Raw genomic sequence first — 20,087 nt, 5'->3', positions numbered from 1 at the left:
CACACTGTCACTGAGATACATCTAATAACCCCGGACACTAACAATCACTGAGATACATCTAATAACCCCAGACACTGACAGACTGTCACTGAGATATATCTAATAACCCCGGATACTGACAGACTGTCACTGAGATACATGTAATAACCCCGGACACTGACAGACTGTCACTGAGATACATGTAATAACCCCGGACACTGACAGACTGTCACTGAGATACATCTAATAACCCCGGACACTGACAGACTGTCACTGAGATACATCTAATAACCCCGGACACTGACATACGGTCACTGAGATACATCTAATAAAACCGGACACTGACAGACTGTCACTGAGATACATGTAATAACCCCGGACACTGACAGACTGTCACTGAGATACATCTAATAACCCCGGACACTGACAGACTGTCACTGAGATACATCTAATAACCCCGGACACTGACAGACTGTCACTGAGATACATCTAATAACCCCGGACACTGACAGACTGTCACTGAGATACATCTAATAACCCCGGACACTGACAGACTGTCACTGAGATACATCTAATAACCCCGGACACTGACAGACTGTCACTGACATACATCTAATAACCTTGGACACTGACAGACTGTCACTGAGATACATCTAATAACCCCGGACACTGACAGTCATGAGATACATCTAATAACCCCGGACACTGATAGACTGTCACTGAGAAACATCTAATAACCCCGGACACTGACAGACTGTCACTGACATACATCTAATAACCTTGGACACTGACAGACTGTCACTGAGATACATCTAATAACCCCGGACACTGACAGACTGTCACTGAAATACCTCTAATAACCCTGGACACTGACATACTGTCACTGAGATACATCTAATAACCCCGGACACTGACAGACTGTCACTGAGATACATCTAATAACCCCGGACACTGACAGACTGTCACTGAGATACATCTAATAACCCCGGACACTGACAGTCAGTCACTGAGATACATCTAATAACCCCGGAAACTGACAGACTGTCACTGAGATACATCTAATAACCCCGGACACTGACACACTGTCACTGAGATACATCTAATAACCCTGGACACTGACATACTGTCAATGAGATACATCTAATAACCCCGGACACTGACAGACTGTCACTGAGATACATCTAATAACCCCGGACACTGACAGACTGTCACTGAGAAACATCTAATAATCCCGGACACTGACAGACTGTCACTGAGATACATCTAATAACCCCGGACACTGACAGACTGTCACTGAGATACATCTAATAACCCCGGACACTGACACACTGTCACTGACATACATCTAATAACACCGGACACTGACAGACTGTCACTGACATACATCTAATAACACCGGACACTGACTGACAGTCACTGACATACATCTAATAACCCCGGACACTGACAGACTGTCACTGAGATACATCTAATTACCCCGGACACTGACAGTCAGTCACTGAGATACATCTAATTACCCCGGACACTGACAGACTGTCACTGAGATACATCTAATAACCCGGACACTGACAGACTGTCACTGAGATACATCTAATAACCCCGGACACTGACACACTGTCACTGACATACATCTAATAACACCGGACACTGACTGACAGTCACTGACATACATCTAATAACCCCGGACACTGACAGACTGTCACTGAGATACATCTAGTTACCCCGGACACTGACAGTCAGTCACTGAGATACATCTAATAACCCCAGACACTGACAGACTGTCACTGACATACATCTAATAACCCCGGACACTGACACACTGTCACTGACATACATCTAATAACCCCGGACACTGACAGACTGTCACTGACATACATCTAATAACCCCGGACACTGACAGACTGTCACTGAGATACATCTAATTACCCCGGACACTGACAGTCAGTCACTGAGATACATCTAATTACCCCGGACACTTACAGTTAGTCACTGAGATACATCTAATAACCCCGGATACTGACAGACTGTCACTGAGATACATCTAATAACCCCGGACACTGACAGACTGTCACTGAGATACATCTAATAACCCCGGACACTGACACATTGTCACTGAGATACATCTAATAACCCCGGACACTGACAGACAGTCACTGAGATACATCTAATAACCCCGGACACTGACAGTCAGTCACTGAGATACATCTAATAACCCCGGACACTGACAGTCACTGAGATACATCTAATAACACCGGACACTGACAGACTGTCACTGACATACATCTAATAACACCGGACACTGACAGACTGTCACTGAGATACATCTAATAACCCCGGACACTGACAGACTGTCACTGACATACATCTAATAACCCCGGATACTGACAGACTGTCACTGAGATACATCTAATAACCCTGGACACTGACACACTGTCACTGAGATACATCTAATAACCCCGGACACTGACAGACTGTCACTGAGATACATCTAATAACCCCGGACACTGACAGACTGTCACTGAGATACATCTAATAACCCCGGACACTGACACACTGTCACTGAGATACGTCTAATAACCCCAGACACTGACAGACTGTCACTGACATACATCTAATAACCCCGGACACTGACAGACTGTCACTGACATACATCTAATAACCCCGGACACTGACAGACTGTCACTGAGATACATCTAATAACCCTGGACACTGACACACTGTCACTGAGATACATCTAATAACCCCGGACACTGACAGACTGTCACTGAGATACATCTAATAACCCCGGACACTGACAGACTGTCACTGAGATACATCTAATAACCCCGGACACTGACAGACTGTCACTGACATACATCTAATAACCCCGGACACTGACAGACTGTCACTGAGATACATCTAATAACCCTGGACACTGACACACTGTCACTGAGATACATCTAATAACCCCGGACACTGACAGACTGTCACTGAGATACATCTAATAACCCCGGACACTGACAGACTGTCACTGACATACATCTAATAACCCCGGACACTGACAGACTGTCACTGAGATACATCTAATAACCCCGGACACTGACACACTGTCACTGAGATACATCTAATAACCCCGGACACTGACAGACTGTCACTGAGATACATCTAATAACCCCGGACACTGACAGACTGTCACTGAGATACATCTAATAACCCCGGACACTGACAGTCAGTCACTGAGATACATCTAATAACCCCGGACACTGACAGACTGTCACTGAGATACATCTAATAACCCCGGACACTGACAGACTGTCACTGACATACATCTAATAACCTTGGACACTGACAGACTGTCACTGAGATACATCTAATAACCCCGGACACTGACAGTCATGAGATACATCTAATAACCCCGGACACTGATAGACTGTCACTGAGAAACATCTAATAACCCCGGACACTGACAGACTGTCACTGACATACATCTAATAACCTTGGACACTGACAGACTGTCACTGAGATACATCTAATAACCCCGGACACTGACAGACTGTCACTGAAATACCTCTAATAACCCTGGACACTGACATACTGTCACTGAGATACATCTAATAACCCCGGACACTGACAGACTGTCACTGAGATACATCTAATAACCCCGGACACTGACAGACTGTCACTGAGATACATCTAATAACCCCGGACACTGACAGTCAGTCACTGAGATACATCTAATAACCCCGGAAACTGACAGACTGTCACTGAGATACATCTAATAACCCCGGACACTGACACACTGTCACTGAGATACATCTAATAACCCTGGACACTGACATACTGTCAATGAGATACATCTAATAACCCCGGACACTGACAGACTGTCACTGAGATACATCTAATAACCCCGGACACTGACAGACTGTCACTGAGAAACATCTAATAATCCCGGACACTGACAGACTGTCACTGAGATACATCTAATAACCCCGGACACTGACAGACTGTCACTGAGATACATCTAATAACCCCGGACACTGACACACTGTCACTGACATACATCTAATAACACCGGACACTGACAGACTGTCACTGACATACATCTAATAACACCGGACACTGACTGACAGTCACTGACATACATCTAATAACCCCGGACACTGACAGACTGTCACTGAGATACATCTAATTACCCCGGACACTGACAGTCAGTCACTGAGATACATCTAATTACCCCGGACACTGACAGACTGTCACTGAGATACATCTAATAACCCGGACACTGACAGACTGTCACTGAGATACATCTAATAACCCCGGACACTGACACACTGTCACTGACATACATCTAATAACACCGGACACTGACTGACAGTCACTGACATACATCTAATAACCCCGGACACTGACAGACTGTCACTGAGATACATCTAGTTACCCCGGACACTGACAGTCAGTCACTGAGATACATCTAATAACCCCAGACACTGACAGACTGTCACTGACATACATCTAATAACCCCGGACACTGACACACTGTCACTGACATACATCTAATAACCCCGGACACTGACAGACTGTCACTGACATACATCTAATAACCCCGGACACTGACAGACTGTCACTGAGATACATCTAATTACCCCGGACACTGACAGTCAGTCACTGAGATACATCTAATTACCCCGGACACTTACAGTTAGTCACTGAGATACATCTAATAACCCCGGATACTGACAGACTGTCACTGAGATACATCTAATAACCCCGGACACTGACAGACTGTCACTGAGATACATCTAATAACCCCGGACACTGACACATTGTCACTGAGATACATCTAATAACCCCGGACACTGACAGACAGTCACTGAGATACATCTAATAACCCCGGACACTGACAGTCAGTCACTGAGATACATCTAATAACCCCGGACACTGACAGTCACTGAGATACATCTAATAACACCGGACACTGACAGACTGTCACTGACATACATCTAATAACACCGGACACTGACAGACTGTCACTGAGATACATCTAATAACCCCGGACACTGACAGACTGTCACTGACATACATCTAATAACCCCGGATACTGACAGACTGTCACTGAGATACATCTAATAACCCTGGACACTGACACACTGTCACTGAGATACATCTAATAACCCCGGACACTGACAGACTGTCACTGAGATACATCTAATAACCCCGGACACTGACAGACTGTCACTGAGATACATCTAATAACCCCGGACACTGACACACTGTCACTGAGATACGTCTAATAACCCCAGACACTGACAGACTGTCACTGACATACATCTAATAACCCCGGACACTGACAGACTGTCACTGACATACATCTAATAACCCCGGACACTGACAGACTGTCACTGAGATACATCTAATAACCCTGGACACTGACACACTGTCACTGAGATACATCTAATAACCCCGGACACTGACAGACTGTCACTGAGATACATCTAATAACCCCGGACACTGACAGACTGTCACTGAGATACATCTAATAACCCCGGACACTGACAGACTGTCACTGACATACATCTAATAACCCCGGACACTGACAGACTGTCACTGAGATACATCTAATAACCCTGGACACTGACACACTGTCACTGAGATACATCTAATAACCCCGGACACTGACAGACTGTCACTGAGATACATCTAATAACCCCGGACACTGACAGACTGTCACTGACATACATCTAATAACCCCGGACACTGACAGACTGTCACTGAGATACATCTAATAACCCCGGACACTGACACACTGTCACTGAGATACATCTAATAACCCCGGACACTGACAGACTGTCACTGAGATACATCTAATAACCCCGGACACTGACAGACTGTCACTGAGATACATCTAATAACCCCGGACACTGACAGTCAGTCACTGAGATACATCTAATAACCCCGGACACTGACAGACTGTCACTGAGATACATCTAATAACCCCGGACACTGACACACTGTCACTGAGATACGTCTAATAACCCCAGACACTGACAGACTGTCACTGACATACATCTAATAACCCCGGACACTGACAGACTGTCACTGACATACATCTAATAACCCCGGACACTGACAGACTGTCACTGAGATACATCTAATAACCCTGGACACTGACACACTGTCACTGAGATACATCTAATAACCCCGGACACTGACAGACTGTCACTGAGATACATCTAATAACCCCGGACACTGACAGACTGTCACTGAGATACATCTAATAACCCCGGACACTGACAGACTGTCACTGACATACATCTAATAACCCCGGACACTGACAGACTGTCACTGAGATACATCTAATAACCCTGGACACTGACACACTGTCACTGAGATACATCTAATAACCCCGGACACTGACAGACTGTCACTGAGATACATCTAATAACCCCGGACACTGACAGACTGTCACTGACATACATCTAATAACCCCGGACACTGACAGACTGTCACTGAGATACATCTAATAACCCCGGACACTGACACACTGTCACTGAGATACATCTAATAACCCCGGACACTGACAGACTGTCACTGAGATACATCTAATAACCCCGGACACTGACACACTGTCACTGAGATACGTCTAATAACCCCGGACACTGACAGTCAGTCACTGAGATACATCTAATAACCCCGGACACTGACAGACTGTCACTGAGATACATCTAATAACCCCGGACACTGACACACTGTCACTGAGATACATCTAATAACCACGGACACTGACACACTGTCACTGAGATACATCTAATAACCCCGGACACAGAGGGAAGGTCACTGAGATGTAAGGGATGTGGCCCCTGGGGGACATTACCGTGTGATCCGTCTCTTCTGCTGGGACTTGGTAACCGTGTTCTCCTCATCCCTCTTCTTCAGCACCTGGAAGTTATACTCCAGCTTCTCCTGGTTGAGCTGGTACGTGGCCTTCATCTGCTGCAGCTGCTGCTGGAGGGTCTGTAGCCCAACACAGGAGAGTAACACACTGAGGGTATGAGGGGTACACACTAGGGTACAGGCAGAGACCATGCCATGTGAATGAGGGGTACACACTCACCCACTAGGGTACAGGCAGAGACCATGCCATGTGAATGAGGGGTACACACTCACCCACTAGGGCACATACAGAGACCATGCCATGTGAATGACGGGTACACACTCACCCACTAGGGTACAGACAGAGACCATGCCATGTGAATGAGGGGTACACACTCACCCACTAGGGTACAGGCAGAGACCATGCCATGTGAATGAGGGGTACACACTCACCCACTAGGGTACAGACAGAGACCATGCCATGTGAATGAGGGGTACACACTCACCCACTAGAGTACAGGCAGAGACCATGCCATGTGAATGAGGGGTACACACTCACCCACTAGGGTACAGGCAGAGACCATGCCATGTGAATGACGGGTACACACTCACCCACTAGGGTACAGGCAGAGACCATGCCATGTGAATGACGGGTACACACTCACCCACTAGGGTACAGGCAGAGACCATGCCATGTGAATGACGGGTACACACTCACCCACTAGGGCACATACAGAGACCATGCCATGTGAATGACGGGTACACACTCACCCACTAGGGTACAGGCAGAGACCATGCCATGTGAATGAGGGGTACACACTCACCCACTAGGGTACAGACAGAGACCATGCCATGTGAATGAGGGGTACACACTCACCCACTAGGGTACAGACAGAGACCATGCCATGTGAATGAGGGGTACACACTCACCCACTAGAGTACAGGCAGAGACCATGCCATGTGAATGAGGGGTACACACTCACCCACTAGGGTACAGGCAGAGACCATGCCATGTGAATGACGGGTACACACTCACCCACTAGGGTACAGACAGAGACCATGCCATGTGAATGAGGGGTACACACTCACCCACTAGGGTACAGGCAGAGACCATGCCATGTGAATGAGGGGTACACACTCACCCACTAGGGTACAGGCAGAGACCATGCCATGTGAATGACGGGTACACACTCACCCACTAGGGTACAGACAGAGACCATGCCATGTGAATGACGGGTACACACTCACCCACTAGGGCACATACAGAGACCATGCCATGTGAATGAGGGGTACACACTCACCCACTAGGGTACATACAGAGACCATGCCATGTGAATGACGGGTACACACTCACCCACTAGGGTACAGACAGAGACCATCCCATGTGAATGACGGGTACACACTCACCCACTAGGGTACAGACAGAGACCATGCCATGTGAATGACGGGTACACACTCACCCACTAGGGTACAGAGAGAGACCATGCCATGTGAATGACGGGTACACACTCACCCACTAGGGTACAGACAGAGACCATGCCATGTGAATGACGGGTACACACTCACCCACTAGGGTACAGACAGAGACCATGCCATGTGAATGACGGGTACACACTCACCCACTAGAGCACATACAGAGACCATGCCATGTGAATGACGGGTACACACTCACCCACTAGGGCACAGGCAGAGACCATGCCATGTGAATGAGGGTACACACTCACCCACTAGGGTACAGACATAGACCATGCCATGTGAATGACGGGTACACACTCACCCACTAGGGCACAGACAGAGACCATGCCATGTGAATGACGGGTACACACTCACCCACTAGGGCACAGGCAGAGACCATGCCATGTGAATGAGGGTACACACTCACCCACTAGGGTACAGACAGAGACCATGCCATGTGAATGACGGGTACACACTCACCCACTAGGGCACAGACAGAGACCATGCCATGTGAATGACGGGTACACACTCACCCGCTAGGGTACAGACAGAGACCATGCCATGTGAATGACGGGTACACACTCACCCACTAGGGTACATACAGAGACCATGCCATGTGAATGAGGGTACACACTCACCCACTAGGGTACAGACAGAGACCATGCCATGTGAATGACGGGTACACATTCACCCACTAGGGTACAGACAGAGACCATGCCATGTGAATGACGGGTACACACTCACCCGCTAGGGTACAGACAGAGACCATGCCATGTGAATGACGGGTACACACTCACCCACTACGGTACATACAGAGACCATGCCATGTGAATGACGGGTACACACTCACCCACTAGGGCACAGACAGAGACCATGCCATGTGAATGACGGGTACACACTCACCCACTAGGGTACAGAGAGAGACCATGCCATGTGAATGACGGGTACACACTCACCCACTAGGGTACATACAGAGACCATGCCATGTGAATGACGGGTACACACTCACCCACTAGGGTACAGAGAGAGACCATGCCATGTGAATGACGGGTACACACTCACCCACTAGGGTACAGACAGAGACCATGCCATGTGAATGACGGGTACACACTCACCCGCTAGGGTACAGACAGAGACCATGCCATGTGAATGACGGGTACACACTCACCCACTAGGGTACATACAGAGACCATGCCATGTGAATGACGGGTACACACTCACCCACTAGGGCACAGACAGAGACCATGCCATGTGAATGACGGGTACACACTCACCCACTAGGGTACAGAGAGAGACCATGCCATGTGAATGACGGGTACACACTCACCCACTAGGGTACATACAGAGACCATGCCATGTGAATGACGGGTACACACTCACCCACTAGGGCACAGGCAGAGACCATGCCATGTGAATGACAGGTACACACTTACCCACTAGGGTACAGAGAGAGACCATGCCATGTGAATGAGGGGTACACACTCACCCACTAGGGCACATACAGAGACCATGCCATGTGAATGAGGGGTACAAACTCACCCACTAGGGCACATACAGAGACCATGCCATGTGAATGACGGGTACACACTCACCCACTAGGGTACAGACAGAGACCATGCCATGTGAATGACAGGTACACACTTACCCACTAGGGTACAGAGAGAGACCATGCCATGTGAATGAGGGGTACACACTCACCCACTAGGGCACATACAGAGACCATGCCATGTGAATGAGGGGTACACACTCACCCACTAGGGCACATACAGAGACCATGCCATGTGAATGACGGGTACACACTCACCCACTAGGGTACAGAGATACAGAGAGAGACCATGCCATGTGAATGACGGGTACACACTCACCCACTAGGGCATAGAGAGAGACCATGTCATGTGAATAACGGGTACACACTCACCCACTAGGGCATAGAGAGAGACCATGCCATGTGAATGACGGGTACACACTCACCCACTAGGGCACATACAGAGACCATGCCATGTGAATGAGGGGTACACACTCACCCACTAGGGTACAGAGAAAGACCATGCCATGTGAATGACGGGTACACACTCACTCACTAGGGTAGAGAGAGAGACCATGCCATGTGAATGACGGGTACACACTCACCCACTAGGGTACAGGCAGAGACCATGCCATGTGAATGAGGGGTACACACTCACCCACTAGGGTACAGAGAGAGACCATGCCATGTGAATGACGGGTACACACTCACCCACTAGGGCATAGAGAGAGACCATGCCATGTGAATGACGGGTACACACTCACCCACTAGGGCACAGGCAGAGACCATGCCTTGTGAATGACGGGTACACACTCACCCACTAGGGCACAGGCAGAGACCATGCCATGTGAATGACGGGTACACACTCACCCACTGGGGCATAGAGAGAGACCATGCCATGTGAATGAGGGGTACACACTCACCCACTAAGGTACATACAGAGACCATGCCATGTGAATGACGGGTACACACTCACCCACTAGGGCACAGACAGAGACCATGCCATGTGAATGACGGGTACACACTCACCCACTAGGGCACAGGCAGAGACCATGCCATGTGAATGACGGGTACACACTCACCCACTAGGGCACAGACAGAGACCATGCCATGTGAATGACGGGTACACACTCACACACTAGGGTACAGAGAGAGACCATGCCATGTGAATGACGGGTACACACTAACCCACTAGGGTACAGACAGAGACCATGCCATGTGAATGAGGGGTACACACTCACCCACTAGGGCACATACAGAGACCATGCCATGTGAATGACAGGTACACACTTACCCACTAGGGTACAGAGAGAGACCATGCCATGTGAATGAGGGGTACACACTCACCCACTAGGGCACATACAGAGACCATGCCATGTGAATGAGGGGTACACACTCACCCACTAGGGCACATACAGAGACCATGCCATGTGAATGACGGGTACACACTCACCCACTAGGGCATAGAGAGAGACCATGTCATGTGAATGACGGGTACACACTCACCCACTAGGGCACATACAGAGACCATGCCATGTGAATGACGGGTACACACTCACCCGCTAGGGTACAGAGAGAGACCATGCCATGTGAATGACGGGTACACACTCACCCACTAGGGCACATACAGAGACCATGCCATGTGAATGACGGGTACACACTCACCCACTAGGGCACATACAGAGACCATGCCATGTGAATGAGGGGTACACACTCACCCACTAGGGTACAGAGAAAGACCATGCCATGTGAATGACGAGTACACACTCACTCACTAGGGTAGAGAGAGAGACCATGCCATGTGAATGACGGGTACACACTCACCCACTAGGGTACAGGCAGAGACCATGCCATGTGAATGAGGGGTACACACTCACCCACTAGGGTACAGAGAGAGACCATGCCATGTGAATGACGGGTAAACACTCACCCACTAGGGCATAGAGAGAGACCATGCCATGTGAATGACGGGTACACACTCACCCACTAGGGCACAGGCAGAGACCATGCCTTGTGAATGACGGGTACACACTCACCCACTAGGGCACAGGCAGAGACCATGCCATGTGAATGACGGGTACACACTCACCCACTAGGGCATAGAGAGAGACCATGCCATGTGAATGAGGGGTACACACTCACCCACTAGGGCACAGACAGAGACCATGCCATGTGAATGACGGGTACACACTCACCCACTAGGGCACAGGCAGAGACCATGCCATGTGAATGACGGGTACACACTCACCCACTAGGGCACAGACAGAGACCATGCCATGTGAATGACGGGTACACACTCACACACTAGGGTACAGAGAGAGACCATGCCATGTGAATGAGGGGTACACACTCACCCACTAGGGCACATACAGAGACCATGCCATGTGAATGAGGGGTACACACTCACCCACTAGGGCACATACAGAGACCATGCCATGTGAATGACGGGTACACACTCACCCGCTAGGGTACAGACAGAGACCATGCCATGTGAATGACGGGTACACACTCACCCACTAGGGTAGAGACAGAGACCATGCCATGTGAATGACGGGTACACACTCACCCGCTAGGGTACAGACAGAGACCATGCCATGTGAATGACGGGTACACACTCACCCACTAGGGCACAGACAGAGACCATGCCATGTGAATGAGGGGTACACACTCACCCACTAGGGCACATACAGAGACCATGCCATGTGAATGAGGGGTACACACTCACCCGCTAGGGTACAGACAGAGACCATGCCATGTGAATGACGGGTACACACTCACCCACTAGGGTAGAGACAGAGACCATGCCATGTGAATGAGGGGTACACACTCACCCACTAGGGCACATACAGAGACCATGCCATGTGAATGACGGGTACACACTCACCCACTAGGGCACATACAGAGACCATGCCATGTGAATGACGGGTACACACTCACCCACTAGGGCACATACAGAGACCATGCCATGTGGATGACGGGTACACACTCACCCACTAGGGCACAGGCAGAGACCATGCCTTGTGAATGACGGGTACACACTCACCCACTAGGGTACAGGCAGAGACCATGCCATGTGAATGACGGGTACACACTCACCCACTAGGGTACAGACAGAGACCATGCCATGTGAATGACGGGTACACACTCACCCGCTAGGGTACAGACAGAGACCATGCCATGTGAATGAGGGGTACACACTCACCCACTAGGGCACATACAGAGACCATGCCATGTGAATGACGGGTACACACTCACCCACTAGGGCACATACAGAGACCATGCCATGTGAATGAGGGGTACACACTCACCCACTAGGGCACATACAGAGACCATGCCATGTGAATGAGGGGTACACACTCACCCACTAGGGCACAGAGAGAGACCATGCCATGTGAATGAGGGGTACACACTCACCCACTAGGGCACAGAGAGAGACCATGCCATGTGAATGACGGGTACACACTCACCTGTCAAAGTCAGAAAAATATCTCTATGCACGTTGCCATATTTGCACCGCACACTGGTCTGCGCTGCGCATGCGTACGCTCTCCCGTGAAGGCGCATACCCGCAATAGCGTGCACCCGCGGGCGCACGGTATGCGTATTTACGGTAGAGTTTATGTAATCGTAGCGTGCGACTCATTCGTTACATATTTTCAGTAATAATGTAGTTTGTAGATCATGGTCCCTTTGATAGATTCTGAAAGTTTGGTTAATATAGAATGTCCCTGAGCTGAGGAATCCCTCTTTGTATCGTAGGAAGGGTCTAACAGGAGTCATGCAGTAGTGTTTGGTACCCATCGGAAGAGTATTTAAATAGCAATATTCCGGTGTTGGTTTGGAGCGTATTAATCGCTCGTGCGAATAGTTATGGACATAAGAAGTTTATGTCCATTTCTACTATTTACTCATACTCAGGTATGCGGCGGGAAACCTAGTTCCCCACCCACCTGAGCTGTTTGAAATCGTCACAGCCCACCTGTATGAATCAACCTATGACCTTTTGTTATGATGCAGGGCCGAATTCCGACGTCCAATGGACAATGGGATTGTAGGGACTGTAGGATTGCATTGTGTGTGGGGCATAAATAGGCAGGCCGACCACATCCAGCTCTCACTCTTCAACGGTTCTCATTGCTGAAAATCGGGTGCTGGATGTCCAGGCGCATGCGATCGTTTACCCTTGTGCGTAAGTTTCTCTCCGTAATCATTGTCTTTCTGTGAGCCATTTCTCTCATATATATCTCTCTCTCTCTCTCTCTCTTTTCCTTCTCTCGTATCTCCCATTGACTAGTATTGTATTGTATTAGATCAGCATAGCATTGTATTGTATTTCTTGTATAGTTATTTGGTTAGGAAGTCTCTGTTATATTGTAGTGTATCATTTGTACTGTGATTCTTTTTGCAAGTATAATAGTTATAATACAGATAATAGGCTTTGGACCCTAAACCAGTATCTGTGTATTTTCTCATAGTTTTTAGTGTTCACTTGAGCGTCGGTGACGCTCAAGCAGCTTTGTAGTTAGTCAGGTTACACAAGGTTGCACTTACACCCTGTATTCACATTAAGGTATTCTGTGTATTTCATTAATAATAGGTTTAGACATAAAGGTATAGCGTTGTGAGCGTCTGCGCCGCTGGTGATCTCCTCGTGGTCTCGAGCGTCCGCTACGCCATAGCGAATCATTACGTTAGTCATAGCCAACAGAGTGTTTGTCTGTGATCTCTGGGCCGTGAGCGAACGTGACGCTTGAGCGTCTCGCCTACGGCTGAGCGATCGTTACGCAACTTGCGTACCCTTACGGTACTTCTTAAGTAAACAGCGTACAGTGTTCTTAGACCTCATAAAGGGTTGTATATACGATAAATATTTAGCTTTATCACACCCACTAGGGCACATACAGAGACCATGCCATGTGAATGACGGGTACACACTCACCCACTAGGGCACATACAGAGACCATGCCATGTGAATGACGGGTACACACTCACCCACTAGGGCACAGACAGAGACCATGCCATGTGAATGAGGGGTACACACTCACCCACTAGGGCACATACAGAGACCATGCCATGTGAATGACGGGTACACACTCACCCACTAGGGCACATACAGAGACCATGCCATGTGAATGACGGGTACACACTCACCCACTAGGGTACAGACAGAGACCATGCCATGTGAATGACGGGTACACACTCACCCACTAGGGCACATACAGAGACCATGCCATGTGAATGACGGGTACACACTCACCCACTAGGGTACAGACAGAGACCATGCCATGTGAATGACGGGTACACACTCACCCACTAGGGTACAGACAGAGACCATGCCATGTGAATGACGGGTACACACTCACCCACTAGGGTACAGACAGAGACCATGCCATGTGAATGACGGGTACACACTCACCCACTAGGGCACATACAGAGACCATGCCATGTGAATGAGGGGTACACACTCACCCGCTAGGGTACAGACAGAGACCATGCCATGTGAATGACGGGTACACACTCACCCACTAGGGCACAGACAGAGACCATGCCATGTGAATGACGGGTACACACTCACCCACTAGGGCACAGAGAGAGACCATGCCATGTGAATGAGGGTACACACTCACCCACTAGGGTACAGACAGAGACCATGCCATGTGAATGAGGGTACACACTCACCCGCTAGGGTACAGACAGAGACCATGCCATGTGAATGACGGGTACACACTCACCCACTAGGGTACAGGCAGAGACCATGCCATGTGAATGACGGGTACACACTCACCCACTAGGGTACAGACAGAGACCATGCCATGTGAATGAGGGGTACACACTCACCCACTAGGGCACATACAGAGACCATGCCATGTGAATGAGGGGTACACACTCACCCACTAGGGTACAGACAGAGACCATGCCATGTGAATGACGGGTACACACTCACCCACTAGGGTACAGACAGAGACCATGCCATGTGAATGACGGGTACACACTCACCCACTAGGGCATAGAGAGAGACCATGCCATGTGAATGAGGGGTACACACTCACACACTAGGGTACAGACAGAGACCATGCCAAGTGAATGACGGGTACACACTCACCCACTAGGGTACAGAGAGAGACCATGCCATGTGAATGACGGGTACACACTCACCCACTAGGGCACAGACAGAGACCATGCCTTGTGAATGACGGGTACACACTCACCCACTAGGGCACAGGCAGAGACCATGCCATGTGAATGACGGGTACACACTCACCCACTAGGGCACATACAGAGACCATGCCATGTGAATGACGGGTACACACTCACCCACTAGGGCACAGACAGAGACCATGCCATGTGAATGACGGGTACACACTCACCCACTAGGGTACAGAGAGAGACCATGCCATGTGAATGACGGGTACACACTCACCCACTAGGGCACAGAGAGAGACCATGCCATGTGAATGACGGGTACACACTCACCCACTAGGGCACAGAGAGAGACCATGCCATGTGAATGACGGGTACACACTCACCCACTAGGGCACAGAGAGAGACCATGCCATGTGAATGAGGGGTACACACTCCCTACTCACGCCCCCTAGTGTCTCATTCCTCTCTGACCTGCACATCGGTCTCCAGCTTTATCTTGATGACGTTGTACTCCTCCCCGTCCTGCACCCGGAGCTGGCTCAGCTGCTGCTCGTACTCCTCCACTTTCTTTATCCGGTTCATGAGGCTCTCCAGCTGCGGGAATACAGTATTGAGAATGAGGCGCTAGCGGAGGCCTCACACACACAGTGGGGATTATACACACACCAGGGGCCTCACACACACAGTGGGGATTATACACACACCAGGGGCTTCACACACACAGCGGTGATTATACACACACCAGGGGCCTCACACACACAGCGGGGATTATACACACACCAGGGGCCTCACACACACAGCGGGGATTATACACACACCAGGGGCCTCACACACACAGCGGGGATTATACACACACCAGGGGCCTCACACACACAGTGGGGATTATACACACACCAGGGGCCTCACACACACAGCGGGGATTATACACACACCAGGGGCCTCACACACACAGCGGGGATTATACACACACCAGGGGCCTCACACACACAGCGGGGATTATACACACACCAGGGGCCTCACACAAACAGCGGGGATTATACACACACCAGGGGCCTCACACACACAGTGGGGATTATACACACACCAGGGGCCTCACACACACAGTGGGGATTATACACACACCAGGGGCTTCACACACACAGCGGGGATTATACACACACCAGGGGCCTCACACACACAGCGGGGATTATACACACACCAGGGGCCTCACACACACAGCGGGGATTATACACACACCAGGGGCCTCACACACACAGCGGGGATTATACACACACCAGGGGCCTCACACACACAGTGGGGATTATACACACACCAGGGGCCTCACACACACAGCGGGGATTATACACACACCAGGGGCCTCACACACACACAGCGGGGATTATACACACACCAGGGGCCTCACACACACAGCGGGGATTATACACACACCAGGGGCCTCACACACACAGTGGGGATTATACACACACCAGGAGCCTCACACACACAGCGGGGATTATACACACCAGGGGCCTCACACACACAGCGGGGATTATACACACCAGGGGCCTCACACACACAGCGGGGATTATACACACCAGGGGCCTCACACACACAGCAGGGATTATACACACCAGGGGCCTCACACACACAGCAGGGATTATACACACCAGGGGCCTCACACACACAGCGGGGATTATACACACCAGGGGCCTCACACACACAGCGGGGATTATACACACCAGGGGCCTCACACACACAGCGGGGATTATACACACCAGGGGCCTCACACACACAGCGGGGATTATACACACACCAGGGGCCTCACACACACAGTGGGGATTATACACACACCAGGAGCCTCACACACACAGCGGGGATTATACACACCAGGGGCCTCACACACACAGCGGGGATTATACACACCAGGGGCCTCACACACACAGCGGGGATTATACACACACCAGGGGCCTCACACACACAGTGGGGATTATACACACCAGGGGCCTCACACACACAGCGGGGATTATACACACCAGGGGCCTCACACACACAGCGGGGATTATACACACCAGGGGCCTCACACACACAGCGGGGATTATACACACACCAGGGGCCTCATGTACAGATTATACAAGTCTTTGCCGTGGCGACTGATTCCCACATTCCGCTTACTACTCCCTGCACCAAGGGTGGTAGGAGGGGCGCGTAGACGCATCCATAGTACAGCCAGGGCATGCTGATATGAGTACATCCGAATACAGCCACCTAACAGCCCCAAACGCACCTGCGTACAGTGGGATGACTTGTGGACAGCTCGGGCCCTGGTGCACAGTGTGTTTTTGGGTATCTTTTGCGCTCGCAGTGAAGCCACGCCTCCTGACATTATTCCTGGCGCAATTGCTACCTACAGATAGATCTCGCTGGCGCAGCTGCGGACTCATTCTTTGTCACTGCAGACAATGTGTACGGATCAGCAGTTATTACACCCACACGTCTGCTCAGACGGCCGGTAGAACATACACATCGTACCTGCGGCAGCTGTACGCCCGCCGCTCCCGACCTGTCAGTTCTCACCTCTGAGCAGCGATGCGTTATTACATTCCGGTGATGTATAACGGCAGGAACACCGGGCGCACTGCGCTATCTATCCCTCTTCCACCACCAGTAGCAGCATAAAGGTGCGCAGGAACACCTGTGATGTCATTCTGATTGATGTGCGCAGGCGTACACCGCATGTCGCTCAGAATGGAATTATTCATTAGTAAGGTGCACATAACTAATGATTCCAATGGGTCCTTTCTGCTATAGGCGACACGTTATTACATCTGCCTGTATACGGAGAGCGGCGCCGTTACCTCCTTGTCGCGGCGAGCTTGCATACTCTGCTCCCACTTTTTCCGGTTCTGATCCAGCAGTTCTCTTCTCTCCAGCTCAAAGGATTTCTGTGAGAGATATAGAGGGGGTGGGGGGAGTTACACAATACAAAGCCCAGTACAATATACAGAAGGAGGAGAATGGAATATACATGGATTATACTGAGCCTTCCGTCCCCGCATGTGACCATGAACTAAGCATTTCACTGGGTCGGAGGAGCACGGTCTATCGGTCAGGTCTAGTGTCCATCATTTGTGCCTGGCCATCTGGAGAACATCCCAGAGCAACTGGCCTAACGTCACACAAATTATTGGGGTCCCAGCTATAAAAATAGGAGCTCTAGTGATCAGACTTTCACACAAGTGCCCATAAGTGCTCCAGTACCAACCTCCGTGTTACACTGCCAGATTATCTGCTGTGTCTACAGCTTCCAGTTATTTGAAGAACATACCGCTGACATAATGCCGACATGAGACAAGAGCTGGACACTGAATAAGTGTACCAGCTAAGTAATGAAGTCATGATAATATATGAGTTCCTCAGAGCAGCGGCGGACTCTTTGTACAGTACAAGAAGAGGCAGAGGATCTATTAGAGATAGGCCCGGGTGGCCGTCTACCTCGATCTGCAGGAGCTCCTCCCTGTACGTCTTGATGAGGTTCCGGACCTGCTCCTCCATCCTCTCAATCAGCAGATCTATGTCCTCGCCCTGCTTCTTTAGATCCTTCACGTACTGGTCGTCTTTTCTCTTCAGTTCCTGGAAGAAATGGGGGATGTACAGAAAGCACGCAGTGATTCCATTCAACATAACTAACAACTAAACAGCTGTGTACGACGTCCATAACTCACAGTGATTCCATTCAGCAAAACTAACAACTAAACAGCTGTGTATGACGTCCATAACTTACAGTGATTCCATTCAGCAAAACTAACAAACTACTGTATATGATGTCCATAACTCACTGTGATTCCATTCAGCATAACTAACAACTAAACAGCTGTGTGTAGCGTCCATAACTCACGGTGATTCCATTCAGCAACGCTAACAACTAAACAGCTGTGTATGACGTCCATAACTCACAGTGATTCCATTCAGCAAAACTAACAACTAAACAGCTGTGTATGACGTCCATAACTCACAGTGATTCCATTCAGCAAAACTAACAACTAAACAGCTGTGTATGACGTCCATAACCACAGTGATTTCATTCAGCATAACTAACAACTAAACAGCTGTGTATGATGTCCATAACTCACAGAGATTCCATTCAGCAAAACTAACA

The 20,087-nt window shown here is 49.7% G+C and overlaps 1 protein-coding gene across 2 annotated transcripts in view; it reads right to left on the bottom strand.

Moving 5' to 3' along the window:
• The window catches only part of DRC1 (dynein regulatory complex subunit 1), a 311,083-nt gene that overhangs the window by 258,870 nt on the left and 32,126 nt on the right, over positions 1-20,087 (bottom strand). For both annotated transcript variants that reach the window (XM_063914977.1, XM_063914976.1), the window contains exons 6-9: positions 19,424-19,561; positions 18,787-18,873; positions 16,424-16,546; positions 6,830-6,969 (exon numbers count right to left, since the gene is read on the bottom strand). In XM_063914977.1, the coding sequence (XP_063771047.1) occupies positions 6,830-6,969; positions 16,424-16,546; positions 18,787-18,873; positions 19,424-19,561 (488 nt within the window). The remainder of the gene's footprint in view (positions 1-6,829; positions 6,970-16,423; positions 16,547-18,786; positions 18,874-19,423; positions 19,562-20,087) is intronic.

The sequence above is a fragment of the Pseudophryne corroboree genome, chromosome 4 (assembly GCF_028390025.1).
Source record: "Pseudophryne corroboree isolate aPseCor3 chromosome 4, aPseCor3.hap2, whole genome shotgun sequence".
Taxonomy (NCBI): domain Eukaryota; kingdom Metazoa; phylum Chordata; class Amphibia; order Anura; family Myobatrachidae; genus Pseudophryne; species Pseudophryne corroboree.
The sequence above is the reverse complement of the archived record's forward strand: the minus strand, read 5'-3'. Positions and strand labels throughout refer to the sequence as shown.